Source organism: Zootoca vivipara, chromosome 4 (assembly GCF_963506605.1).
Source record: "Zootoca vivipara chromosome 4, rZooViv1.1, whole genome shotgun sequence".
NCBI lineage: Eukaryota > Metazoa > Chordata > Lepidosauria > Squamata > Lacertidae > Zootoca > Zootoca vivipara.
This window is the reverse complement of record NC_083279.1, coordinates 65436461-65449297: the sequence shown is the minus strand read 5'-3', so window position 1 is coordinate 65449297 and position 12837 is coordinate 65436461. Positions and strand designations below refer to the sequence as shown.

Sequence of the window (12837 nt, the reverse complement as noted above, 5' to 3'; positions counted from 1 at the left end):
AAAACTCTTTATTTTGTAAAGTTAACACAGAACTTTAAAAACATAAAGACAATGAATATTCAACATGCATAAGCAAACAAAAATATCCTAGCAGCAAATTCAAAGATGGAACAGTAAAAAGGGATAGCAAGATTATCCATACAATATATATCTATAAATAAATGGTAATCGTTAGCACACTGTTATTTTGTTCCTTATTTCACTCAAGGAAAAAAAGTTATAATGGAGACACAAAATCAGTTTAACTACGCCACTATCTATCCTTGCATGGTTGTAATAGACTATTTTTTAATTTATTTTTTAATAAACCCTTAGGGAGTTAGGGATTTTTAAGTAGCATAAGAACATTTCCTAGTTGGCAGAAACTATTTTTGCTATCTCTTGTAAACTGGACAGGTTAGGTCAAAAGTTTTCTCAATCCATTATAACAATCAATATAAAACCCTGAACTTTTAACTTCATAAAAATGCAGGTTTTGAAATTTTGTGGGAGCCAGTTTTCAAAAGACAATTAGGTATGTCTTGACAACTATATGAAGAACAGTAACACCTTGGTTTGGATTCATACTTACAGGGCAATCCAATGCATTTCTACTCAATATATTGCTCCACTGAGTTAAGTGTGAAAAGTTAATCATGACCTAAGTTCCATTAACCTCAATAGGAACTAAATGCAACTAATTTAGGTTGTACTCTAATGCACACTTACTTGAGAGTAAGTCCAAAGGGACTCACTTCTGAGTAGACATGGATAGGATTGAGCTTTCGGCCTGGATTCAACCCATTATTAGCACCCTCCATCTCCAACCCAATCTGGATGGTTTGTACAACATGTTAACATCTGATTGTGAAGGATGCTTCAGTAAACGTATGCTCTTTCTCAACCAGATACTCCTTTTAGCATTAAGAAAGCTTAGAAACATTTCTGTCTCACAAAAGAAGTATTGTATTCAATGGAGTCTAGAACAACAACAAAATGATGGATTTCAAGTTTCTGCTCTATGTCAATTGACAACATATGAGCAGCCAAATCCTATACTTGGAAGCAAGTCCCATGAATTCAACATGACTTATGTTGAAGTACGCATGTACAGGACTGTGGCTTTCAATAGCTATTCAAAAGCCAAATCATTTTTAGGCAACTACTCAGACCAATCTGTAAAACATATTCCTTTGGCTAGGTTGCTACTAGTTACTTATTTCAGTTCAAAGTTCTACATGCACAAATAACATGAAAATAACGTGTGCAAAGGTAAACTATCCATTTTATGCTTACAGAAGTCTGGCTTTCAACAATTATTTTCATTGGTACGGTCAAAATAGTGATTTAATATCCTAAAGAAAAGGAATCTAATGTTACTTCTTTCCATGATTTGTACCAGTCACCTGGATTAATGGCATCATGGTGCAGCTTCCATTCTTCTACATAGCACACTTATGCACAGTCTTTTCACTTAAAATGTAATGGGCCAAACAAGAACTGTTAAACCGAATGATAGCCAACTACCGGTAAATGTTGGTGGACTACAACTCCCATAATCTCTGAACCTTAAACCATTAAGGGTTGGTGGAAGTTGGAACCCAACAACATCTTGAGGGAGCCAAGTTAGGACAGGGGTAGTTAATGTATTTTGTGGTGAGATACTAAGTTTCAGAAGGACAAGGCAATTCATGGATCACCACTCTGTACATTAATTGAAAGGGTGGAAATGCACACATACCGCCCCCCTCTCTTTGCTAGCATTTCCTTGTGCTCTACAAATAGAAGAACCAAAGCAATACAAATATCCTAGGAGTACAGCACATGCATTTCCCACTGCCATGCACAACAGGTACCTACTCCCTTTCTGACATCATATAAGGAAGCCTGGAAATGAAGTACACATATATTAATGGCACAGCATTAAGGTCTCCTATTTACTAATTCACTAGAATTAGTAGATAAGCAAAATGAAATGAAATGAAATCAGGTTTGTTTGTTTTTTTAAGAGAACTACCCACTTGCTCCAGCAGTCCTCTCCGACCAAGGTGGATTACTGAGCAATGTTTCTTTTTAAAAAATATAAGGTATCTGAAATTAAATGAGAAACATTTTCAACAGAATATCTGCTATGGACCCAAACAGGACATTTTTCTACTCCCAATTCATTATTATGAGCTTTCTTCATAGGCAAGGAAGCTGATCTAATCGTAAAACTTGACGATGGCCTGCCTATGAAACTGATGCACCAGTGTCACCAGTCCAACAGAGTAACACATTTCTTTTTAATGCTGCACTAGAGTACTGCACCTCTGCATAAGAGAACTATTGTGCAGGAAGTCTATACTGGAACACACATTCTGTGTGCCAGTAACTGTTTTTTATTCTGGAACTGAATATTAAGGCTGTGCTCCTTTGTTCAGCTACGAGTTAATTAAGCTTAGGGCTGATTAGGTTCAGCCCAAGAAAGAAAATCCCAATGTTCTCCTCCATGCTGCAGATGTAACATTAGGAGCAATACGTGGGGTTCTATTGGATTCTTTAAACAAAATATCAGAGTACTTTGGCAACAACTGCAGTGGCAGGAGGAAAACAGAAAAGGGAAAAGGCAGGTGGGGTGGGGTACACGCAGAAGCTCCTCCCCAAATATATGGAAACCTATAATAGATGAAACCTATGCAATTTCATACAAACATGAGAGCAAAAAAATGGATTAAATATGGATAATAGTGTTTTTCATAAGCCAAGCAGACCAGATCCTGGGCTATATTCACCAATTCCAAGCTCAACATGGCATTGCAGATCCTGGGTAATCTCCAACGTAAAGACTATATGCCTACTAGAGTAACTTGGGTCAATTGATTTAAATGGGTCTACACTGGTGAACACCCACTTCCTCTGCAAACTCTATGCAACTTTTCAACGCAATATTGCCTGTGTGACTACGTCAAAACCATCCAGTGGATCTGCATGTTCCTTAAACTGCTTATTCTGCTCTCTTATCTGTTTGTGCAAGAAAGGAGGGGAAAGTGTGGGGAAAGAAATGGACCCATCATTTGATTCCAACCAGATGTCTATGGTGAAGTTTCGCATTCTTTTCTATTTGATTTTGGGATTTGCATGCTAATTAATAATAATAATAAAAACAGGCCAGAAACAGCTACTTTGTTTCCTTTGCAATTCCACCAAGAAAAAGTAAAATGTCTGGGGCATGATGCTTTTAAAAGTTATGCATTTAAAAGCTCAAGCAATAGGAAAGACAGTTATGGCAAACTCTCCCATTCTAATAAATGGGAACCAAAAGTGCTTAACTGTGGTGGGATCAGGAATTACTGTTAGCTAATGCATGAAGAAATATTTTAGTCATGAATTACAAATTCCTAATGATGCTTTGTTCCTTGGAAAACATTTCATTAAAAAAAGAACAGACAGTGAAGCAAAAGGTATCAGTAGCTCTAGGAGTTCGTATTACACAGACCTAAACTGTGCAAAGTTCAAAAACATGAGATATTCACGTAGATTAAAAAAAAAACACCTTTTTGAGCCAGCTTTGAAATTAAACAGGGAGAAATGGAAATGCACATTAGACAACTTCTCTTTATATCCATTATTTGCAAAACATTGCCATCTACAGGCAGCTGACTGTGTAACTTTACTCTAACAGTCCTGTAGCTTTCCTCTGATCTGTAGTATAATAGGGATGTGGGGAAACTGCCACTTTAATTCTGTGGAGTATGTCGTATATTCATGCTTTCGGGACTGTGTACGCAAAAGGGATGCTCAGCAGAATGAGAATCGAACAGTAGATGCTACTCTTTGCTTTCAATGGGATGCACATCTACATCCTTTCAACCCTCAACAGCTAGGCAAGAGTTTGCACATCCAGCCACCAGTTAAAACTTCTCCATCCAACAGAATGTAAATCACATAGAACGAGACAGAAAGTGGGTTCAGGATAATAGCGCAAACCAGAAAAACGGAAACATTTGCATTGGAAATCAAGCCTGCAGGATTGCTGTGGCATCACTAAGTATAGCTATGCTGGAGATAAATTTATGCTGAAAATAAGGGGCACGCATATTGGGCACATATGAATACATGTTAAAGCCAGAAATTAGACTATTGAGTTTGACCATGCCTAATTTGATCATTTGCAATTATCAGGTAATGCAGGAGGATGAAAAGCGAGCAAAGGAATTTTTCTACAATAATGATTTAGCACTGGACTGTACAAACTCAGCAACATGGCACCTTTCTGCCATTTCCCCCCACTCCCACCCCCTTTCTCAAGGAGCTCAACAACATTTTAGATCCAAACTCTTGTAATACTAGAGTCACCAACAATTTGTTGCACACTGTTGCGTTTTGCAGTAGATTGTCATTTTACAATACAAAAACCATTACGTAACATTGCATGTGCATGAATATAAAAATAAACCACGTCACTGCTATGCAACTGTTAATACTCCACACTTAGAACCAAGTGGCCTCCTCCACTCAGTGGTCTTCAGACTTGAGAAGCTGGTGTGAATACCCATCAGGCAAGTAGGTTTTTCTTAGCTGGTCTGCCTTGGGTATGGAGTTCCCATTCTTCACGTGGCGAGAGAGGAAAGCTCGCACAGCTGGGTGATCAGCCTTCTCGAGGGGAATGCTAGCTTCCAGAAACATTTTTACAAAGTCCTGGACAACACCGGGCTTCTCTGTCGGGGCTGCGCTGTTGCACTGCAAAGAGGCAGTCAGAGTTCGCGGTTTCTTCCTGACGGTTTGCTCCTCAAACTCCCCCTTGCGTTTGGTGTGCGTTTTGGATTTGAGATGGTCATTGATGGCGGACTTGCGAACATGATTCAGGACCACATTGCAGAATGTGCAGTACAGTTTCCCCCCGTCTTCATACAGTTCACTGCCAAATTCCGTAACGCGATCCTGAGGAGTCACATACAAAGCGGTTTTAGAACGGCTCCGGGAGGGAGGTGGCTTCACGTCAAATCGTTCCATTGCAGTCTTCAGTAAACTGATCTTAAAACAAAAAACAAGATAGAGTATTACATATATGTTCACCCTGTGCAGTCTCCAGTAAACAGCAGGATTTGTTTATTTGGGTATAGCTGAATACCAGAATGTTCAGTCACAAGAACGTTCCTACACCAAGAGATACAAATGCCGATTTCTCTACTAGTCGACTGCAGGCAAAAATGTTGTATTCTGTACAAGATGATTATACCACACTGTGGCATTTGTGAACAACAGCAAAATTATTATGGGAAGGTTGTTTTTAAAGAATATGGGCTGTATGCATCTAAATAGTTCCACTAGCGCACTGACTTTTATCTACACAACAGAACTTCCTACAGTCTCCTCTCCCTGTGCTCCTCCTAAATCTGTTTCAGGTTTTCCAACTCTCTGGAGCAGAATTATGGGGTGAGCAGGAAGAGGAGAGGGCAGAGAAATTACATTGCACAGCCAGAAGTCTTGCACTAAAGGGCCTATTTAGTTGGATACTGCCCTATGTTTATGTAAGAGACAGACATGTGTAAGTCACATGTTGGCCCCTGGCACTGATGACTGGCCCAAGGTTCTCGTTAAAATAGAGTTTTCATGATTTTTAAAAATAGATTTGGGAGATGTAGCATATAAATTAAAAAGCATATAAATTATAATTTTTTGGAACAAACATTACTGCAATGTACAGTAATTTGCAGCTATCTTGTTCATGAATATGATGCATACTTCCATTATTTGTAACTAAAGTTATGAACATCAGCTGCAATTCCCAGTGAAAAACGTACTTCCATGGTGTTATCACTGCTCTATCAGGTGCTCCAGTTCCACACACGGCTCAGGTTTGTTACGGAGAGGCTAACTTTCACAGAATTATAACTGGGAACCTAAACTAACTGAAGAAGCTTAAATCCAACTCCTGCTTCCATCTGCAGTTGAGAAAGAAAAGGGCACGTCACAGTACTTTAAAACATTTGAATGAAACGGCTTGCATAGTATTTTACTTCCACCAGCATAACAGTTTCAGATATCTCTAACACTTATGGTCACGTTTCAATATTTGTTTTACATGGCTGGCCTTATGGCTGTTGCAATGTTTTGTATATTTGAATATACCATCCTAAGAATCTTCTCAGCTGAAATGTGGAATACCAACAATAACCACCTTCATGGCAAACATGTGCACTTCAACCAGATCTTATTATTTTTATGATAAGTGGTTTGTATGTAAATGTTTGTGAGATATATTAAGGTAATATTAACAGTGAAGTATAAAGCCCAACTGCTTGTTCCAGTGCAAAACTGAGTGGAAAAAGATTTATTCATTTATTCATATAAAAGTAAATAGGTTTAGTTTCAAAATATTACTTAGATATATGTTTTGCTATATTTGTAGATTGCCCTGATGATTGAACTTCTTGTTTCCAAAACACCTCAGACAACAATGGAATATTTTTGGCGCTTTGATAACTTTTCCTTTGTGGTTTATTCCTGCATTCACTATCTCTCCCCATTTTTATTTTTATTTTGGTTTTGAGCCTTAAGAGAAGGAAATGCAGAAATGCCTTAAAGCACGGTGATAGTGGGCAGAATCAAAGCACAACATCCAGTCCATTTCAGATGGATTAGAATTAAATTCACAGCACCCTAAACTAGGCAGACATTTTCAGTATTTAGAGACATTGCTACAGTGCTCTGATAACCCAACCTGATTTTTGCTATGATTTCAGAAATGCAGTACTGCCGCTAAGCAGAAACACATTTCCCCAGTATGAACAATTACTAAATGAATATTGCAAAATTCCCAATTATGATCAACTACACAACTAGCATTTTGTATTTATGTTATCACAGTCAGTACAATTTGATGCAGGTATATGCAGAAGGAAATCCTAGTTACTCTGCTGCAATCCTATATACACTTACCTGGAAATAAGCTCCAACAGATGCAATTACTTTCCTGAGTAAAGTAGGATTGACCTGAAAGTAAAAATTGTCCTCTCATTATCTATGGAAAAGTAAGAGTAATCTCCTAATCTTGGTTCTCTTGCTATTCCCCCCCCCCCGCCCCAATCCCCACAACCAGAAAATATTTAATAAGATTAAATGTTGAATGAGCCAGAAAGGAGTGGATGGGAATTGTCACAATTTTTTATATTTATTTTTTTTTAAATCATTTATTTTCTTGAACTGAGGAAGCAATATATTATTTTGAGCAGATAGGATGAACTGATATTGCTCATTGGTAACAAACTAACAAGCAAAATGAACTGACAAATCACAAGCTTATCAGGCAAAGAAGCTGTATCCCTCTTTGAATGGTAAAGGGTGACACCTAGTGGTTGAATTCTATCAAGTTCCCTATTGCCGTATAAGAGGAGGCCATTGTCAAGTCCGGCAGTGTAGCTGGAGAAATTCTACTTGCTACACAGAAGTAGCAAATTGGAATATTCAGTTGCTGTTTGGATAATCATTTTTCTTGGAATAATAAAAGTGGATTCAAGCTGAAATGGGATGTCTGTTCCAAATTCTGCTCAACGGCACTACTTACTTATTCTGCCTTTGAGAGAAACCACTTACTAAGAAACCTTTCCAAAACTTATGCAGACGATCTATTTTAACAAACTCCAAATGCACTTTTTACTGTCACTTGCATTCAGCTAATGGGGAGGGGGGGGGCTTTCCTATCTCAGGTTCTCAAATCTAGGATAATCCTGCATATATCATGAGATTCACAAGGCAAATACAAATTTAAGAATTTTTTTTTTCTTCCAGTAGCACCTTAGAGACCAACCAAGTTTGTCAAACTTGGTTGGTCTCTAAGGTGCTACTGGAAGAAATAATTTTTTTTTATTTTGTTTCGACTACACGGCTACCTACCTGTAACAAATTTAAGATATACTCTAGGACCCGCTCCTGCCCCAAACAAACTTACATTTGTAGATACCTAATTCACTCCTTCTCACATACTAAACAATTTCATAAAGCCGTTTTTCACCATCCTATTGCCAAATTACTGATTAATTAATTAATTAAGTATTGAATTTCTATCCCAGCCTTTCTCCTGAAAGAGCCCAGGACAGCAAACACATCCACAATTCAAAAACAACACTGTCAAAACACTCCAAAACCTATTACAAGTGAAAACATCTAAAAACAAATTTCAATTAAAAACAATATTTCATCCAAAATAAAAAAAATTCCTTCCAGAAGCACCTTAGAAACCAACTAAGTTTGTCATTGGTGTGAGCTTTCATGTGCATGCGCACGAAAGCTCATACCAATGACAAACTTAGTTGGTTTCTAAGGTGCTACTGGAAGGATTTTTTTTTATTAAAAAAAATTATATTTTGTTTTGGCTACAGCAGACCAACACGGCTACCTACCTGTAAATATTTCATCCAGTACTCTTTAGTCCAAAATTTAAAAGCAATGGAGACAGATGCACCTCACTAGAGAGGGCATTCCACAAACAGGAAACCTCCCGCCAACCTAGCAGTTCGAAAGCACGCAAGTGCAAGTAGCTGTGACGGTAAGGTAAACGGCGTTTCCGTGCGCTCTGGTTTCCATCATGGTGTTCCGTTGTACCAGAAGCGGTTTAGTCATGTTGGCCACATGACCCAGAAAGCTGTCAGTGGACAAATGCCAGCTCCCTTGGCCTGAAAGCAAGATGAGCGCCGCAACCCCATAGTCACCTTCGACTGGATTTAACCATCCAGGGGTCCTTTACTTTTACCTTAAACAGGGAACCACCACTGAAAAGGCCCTATTACCAGTTAACCCCAACTGGGCAGCTCCCGGTGACAGCATTACCACCAAGTCCTCACCAGCCAATTCTAGGGACCTAGATGGTTGATATTAGGGAGGGTGCTCTCTTAGGAACTTGGGTCCCATTTATATGCCAATACTAACACCCTGGATGCCAGTAATTCAGTGGTAGCCAGTGCAGTGCTTTCAGGACTGGTGTCCCATTGGGCTGCCTCACTTACCAACCTTGTAGCCAAATTCTGCACAGTGATAATCTTCTACTGTCCTTCTTATGCATGATTAACCTCTCAAAATTTGTAAATCCTGAAATCACCTCAATTGAGTATTTCTATCACTTAACTCAATTTCTTGCACATTGAAGAGACTCCACTCTATAATTCCTGGAATACTTAGCTCTCTGATATCTTTGTAGCTTTTGACATCATTGGCCATGGTGTCCTGGAGAAACTCGAAGGAGGCACTCTAATGGGATGGTCCTGCTCCTACCTGTAGGGTCCTTACCAGAAAGCAATCGTAAAAAACTCTCAGCAATGTAGCTTTTAAGCCAAGAGTCCATTATGTCTCACTATTCAACATCTGTATGAAATTGCTAGGAGTTGTCATCCAGAGACATTATGTTGGTGACATGCAGTTCTATTTCTCCATTTCATCTGAATCAGGGAAGACTGTGAAGCTGGTGAACTGGTATCTGAAAGCAGTGATGGGCTAGGTGGGAGTCACAAAACTGAGAGGTGCTGTAGGTGAGCAGTTCCTGTGTCTGGAAACCTGGCTCTGGGCAGGGTTGCATTCCCCTTGAAGAAATTTGTAGATTTGTAGTCTGGAAATACAGTACTCCTGGATTCGAATATGTCTGTGGCTAAGAGTGTTTAAGACCAGCTTATGCCAGTTTGCAAGCTCAAGTCATCCCTGGCCCAGGATAGCCCAGTCTCAGTTGTCTATGCTTTGGGGCCCTCATGTCTGGACTACTGTTATTCACTGCTGTAATGTGGGATGCTGGAGGCTGAAGCTAGTGTAGAATTTGGGTGCCAGGTTGGTCAGTGGGGCAGTTCAATGGTGTCATGTACCCATGTCAGAAGGAATTATCCTAACATCATACCCTATCCTCTGCCGAACATGAGCTTTTTCAATCTCTCTTGCTCATTTGCCAGAAGAGCTCAGAAGACGTACACAGCAGATCACTTCATCAGTTGCCTGTGCATGCCCTAAATGTGGTCACTCAAGGTCACTTAACACAGATTAACAATGCATCTTCATCATGTTGTCATAATTACAGTGGCTACCAAGAATTATTTCACCTCTTTCAATGTCTGCTTATGAGTGGAGTGAGAATTTTAATCTGTGCGAGTACAAAACTGGGAAATTACTCTATACGAATTAATCTGGTGCATGCGATTTTGTGCAGACATAATAGCCCAGGTGTAGTAAGAATGGTGAACTGAAAAAGAAAAAGCTGGAAATGGTAGAACTTTATCTAATGAGGGACTACAGTCTAGTCACTGGTTCCTGGGTTAAAGCAAATGCCATAGAATGTCCTCATTATTCTTATCCGAGGCTTCCATTCCCAGATTTAGCAAGTGCACATTTGCGGAACAGTTCCTCCTCATGTGTTCCTGGAAGCCATATTTTCTGATTTGAAAGCCCTGTCCCAATTCCTGGATATCTAAGGGAGCTTGTGGTTACTTAACAGCAAGGGCAAACTTGCTGTTTAGTCCACACATTCTGTGGCTGAACCATGTGTGATCAAGGTGTTTGTGCTATAATGATACCACAAAGCTGGGTATAAAGGTGTTTGTTTTTTGATGGTGGATACTGATATGAGTTGCAACTGGGCAGCAGCTATAGGATAGGTACTTATAAAAACTGAGAATCTCTGATCCATTCCTTGTTATTTTTGTTGGTTTTTTGTTTGCACATGAGGATGCCACAATATATTGAATTTATGCTCTCTCTTTTTTACATTGTAATCTGCAAGCTACGGTGAGGCAGTGTATTTTTGTGATTCTAGTAGAAATCACTTGGTTTTGTGTCTTAAACTGTATTTTCCAGAATGATGCTGTTGTAGTGTAGAGCATTAGGTGAACTATTTATTATGCTGTACTCTCAGTTATGCCTCGAAGATGGATGGGACGGTGCAGGTGGGAAGAGAGTCTGACTTTAAGCAAAAGAGCAGCCTTGTCTCAGACGTGCAACCAATGCCCTGGACCTGCATTTTTGTGCCACAGCTTTGTCATAAAATGCTAGATTTTCATGTGTGCATGTGTGGGAGAGGGTTCCTTTAATTGTACAGTCTGTCAGTATAGGAATGGACTATAATAAATGGTGGGTTTTACAGATCCAGCTGTAAAAATAGTATGGATTCATGAGAATTCAAATGTGAGATCTCTATTTCTAGAGCATGAAGGGCAGGAGATATTATTTCATGGCATAATCTTGGGTCAATATGTGAGTTGTCACCAGATTCATTTGGGTGTTTGTCTGTAATAATAATCATAATTTTGAAATTTAAAAGATTACAGTGTTTTCCTCTTCGCACCAGCTTTGGTTTCACCGGTAAATACTACGAAAGGGTTAGTGAAAGAATCAGCTTTTCAGGTAAAATACAATTCATACATTTTCCTATTATCAATATTGCTATGAGAACTAGATTGTAAAACAAGATGCACAGAATCCAGGCCAGACAATGCCTTAACAATTGTGAAAAGCCTAGAACCATAATAGTACTGAAGTCTCCAAGATAAGCCAAAACTAAGTGGACATCAATAAAATTGAAAGCTGCCCTGAGGAAAAAAAAACAAAACACCTACAATCCATACTAATGTATCTCAGAGAGACTGTGCAAGAACAAATACTACCCTGAGCTCTCAGGAGGCAAAATATAGTATACATAGTGCAGAAGCCCCACTAAGTTCCCTACACCTTAACTTCCAGAGAAGTGTACTATATCAGATTACAGCTTTACAGTTCAAACTTAGGCAGGTTACTACTGTTGACTTTGAAGTATGGTAATTCAAATACATTCAACAGAGCTTACTCCATGCATTAGTACTATACGCATAGGACACTAGCACCTGGATCATCACACCAGTCAGTGGACAAGGACCTCCTGCAAACGTTTCCAGAACTGTACCCACCAATAAACGCTCCATTATGATACCTCACCAGGAAAATTTGTTGTTGTTGTTCTCCGGTGAATTTTACGCCACCACAGTGCCAAACTCTTTCTCAGTGGCTCTTTAGAGGTTCCACGTTATATTTCCCTGTGCAGATTTTTCTTCACCAGATACATTTATGCTCCACAATGGCTTCGTCTTAACGAGAAGCCCCAACGTGTGCCCCCCAACACACCTCCTTCCTAGCCCCCCCCCTTTAGTAGTCTACTCGCCGCTTCCAAATCTCAGGGGTTCTTTCTCCCTCGACAGAATTTCCTGCGCCCCCTGACCCGCCATTTCCCAACACCCCCATCTTAGCCACCCCTTTCTCCATACAACCCCAATGCTATGTCTCCCCGCCCAGGTGGAGATGGGGGGCATTTCCCTCCCCCCCCCCGCCGCCCAACCTCCTTCTTACAGCTCTTGACAGCCGCCTGCTCTGTCCCCTGGGGGGGTCCGGGGCTCAGCTTCGACCTGCCGCTCCGCGCTTACTTTCCAGGTCCCGCGACAGCGCGGAGCAGACTTGGCGGAGCCGCCTACCAGACAGATAGACAGACCGGAGGAGGAGGGAAGGCGGGAGGGGGGCGGGAGGGCGGTTGGACAGAGCTGCTTCCTCTCTCCGGCTCAGCCCAAGGGGGCGGGACTTACCCCCCAACAACACCGCCGCCAATCAACGCGTCGGAAAATGGGAGAAAGCCCATGCGAGAGGAGGGAGGAGCGAACGGCGTACTGTGCGGTTCGCGACGAGGAGAGTGGCAGGGGCTCGCGCCAGTCGCTGAGGAGAGGAGGCGGAAGTCGAGGGGGGATGGCGCGGCCCACTCACAAGGGAGGAGGCGGAGATTGTTTACTTTGAAGGATGAAATGTGGGCCCAATCGCCAAGGGCAGAGGAGGAGCTTAGGAGAGGGAGGGGGTTGATCGATAGGCCTCCCGCCAATCAAAATG

General features: G+C 40.6%; 1 protein-coding gene across 11 annotated transcripts; it reads right to left on the bottom strand.

The window, feature by feature from the left end:
* Nucleotides 1-401: 401 nt before the first annotated feature.
* Nucleotides 402-12473, bottom strand: CGGBP1 (CGG triplet repeat binding protein 1). Of its 11 annotated transcripts, none has more exons than XM_035115871.2 (4): nt 12387-12470; nt 6904-6957; nt 5766-5906; nt 402-4995 (listed from the first exon to the last, which is right to left on the bottom strand). In XM_035115871.2, the coding sequence occupies exons 3-4, from the start codon at nt 5769-5771 to the stop codon at nt 4477-4479; spliced, it is 525 nt and encodes a 174-aa protein (XP_034971762.1). In that variant the 5' UTR covers nt 5772-5906; nt 6904-6957; nt 12387-12470; the 3' UTR covers nt 402-4476. The 11 variants fall into 11 exon arrangements, with proteins under 11 accessions (XP_034971762.1, XP_034971761.1, XP_034971765.1 ...); XM_035115870.2 differs by having other exon boundaries at nt 12313-12467; XM_035115874.2 differs by lacking the exon at nt 5766-5906 and having other exon boundaries at nt 12387-12473.
* Nucleotides 12474-12837: the final 364 nt, after the last annotated feature.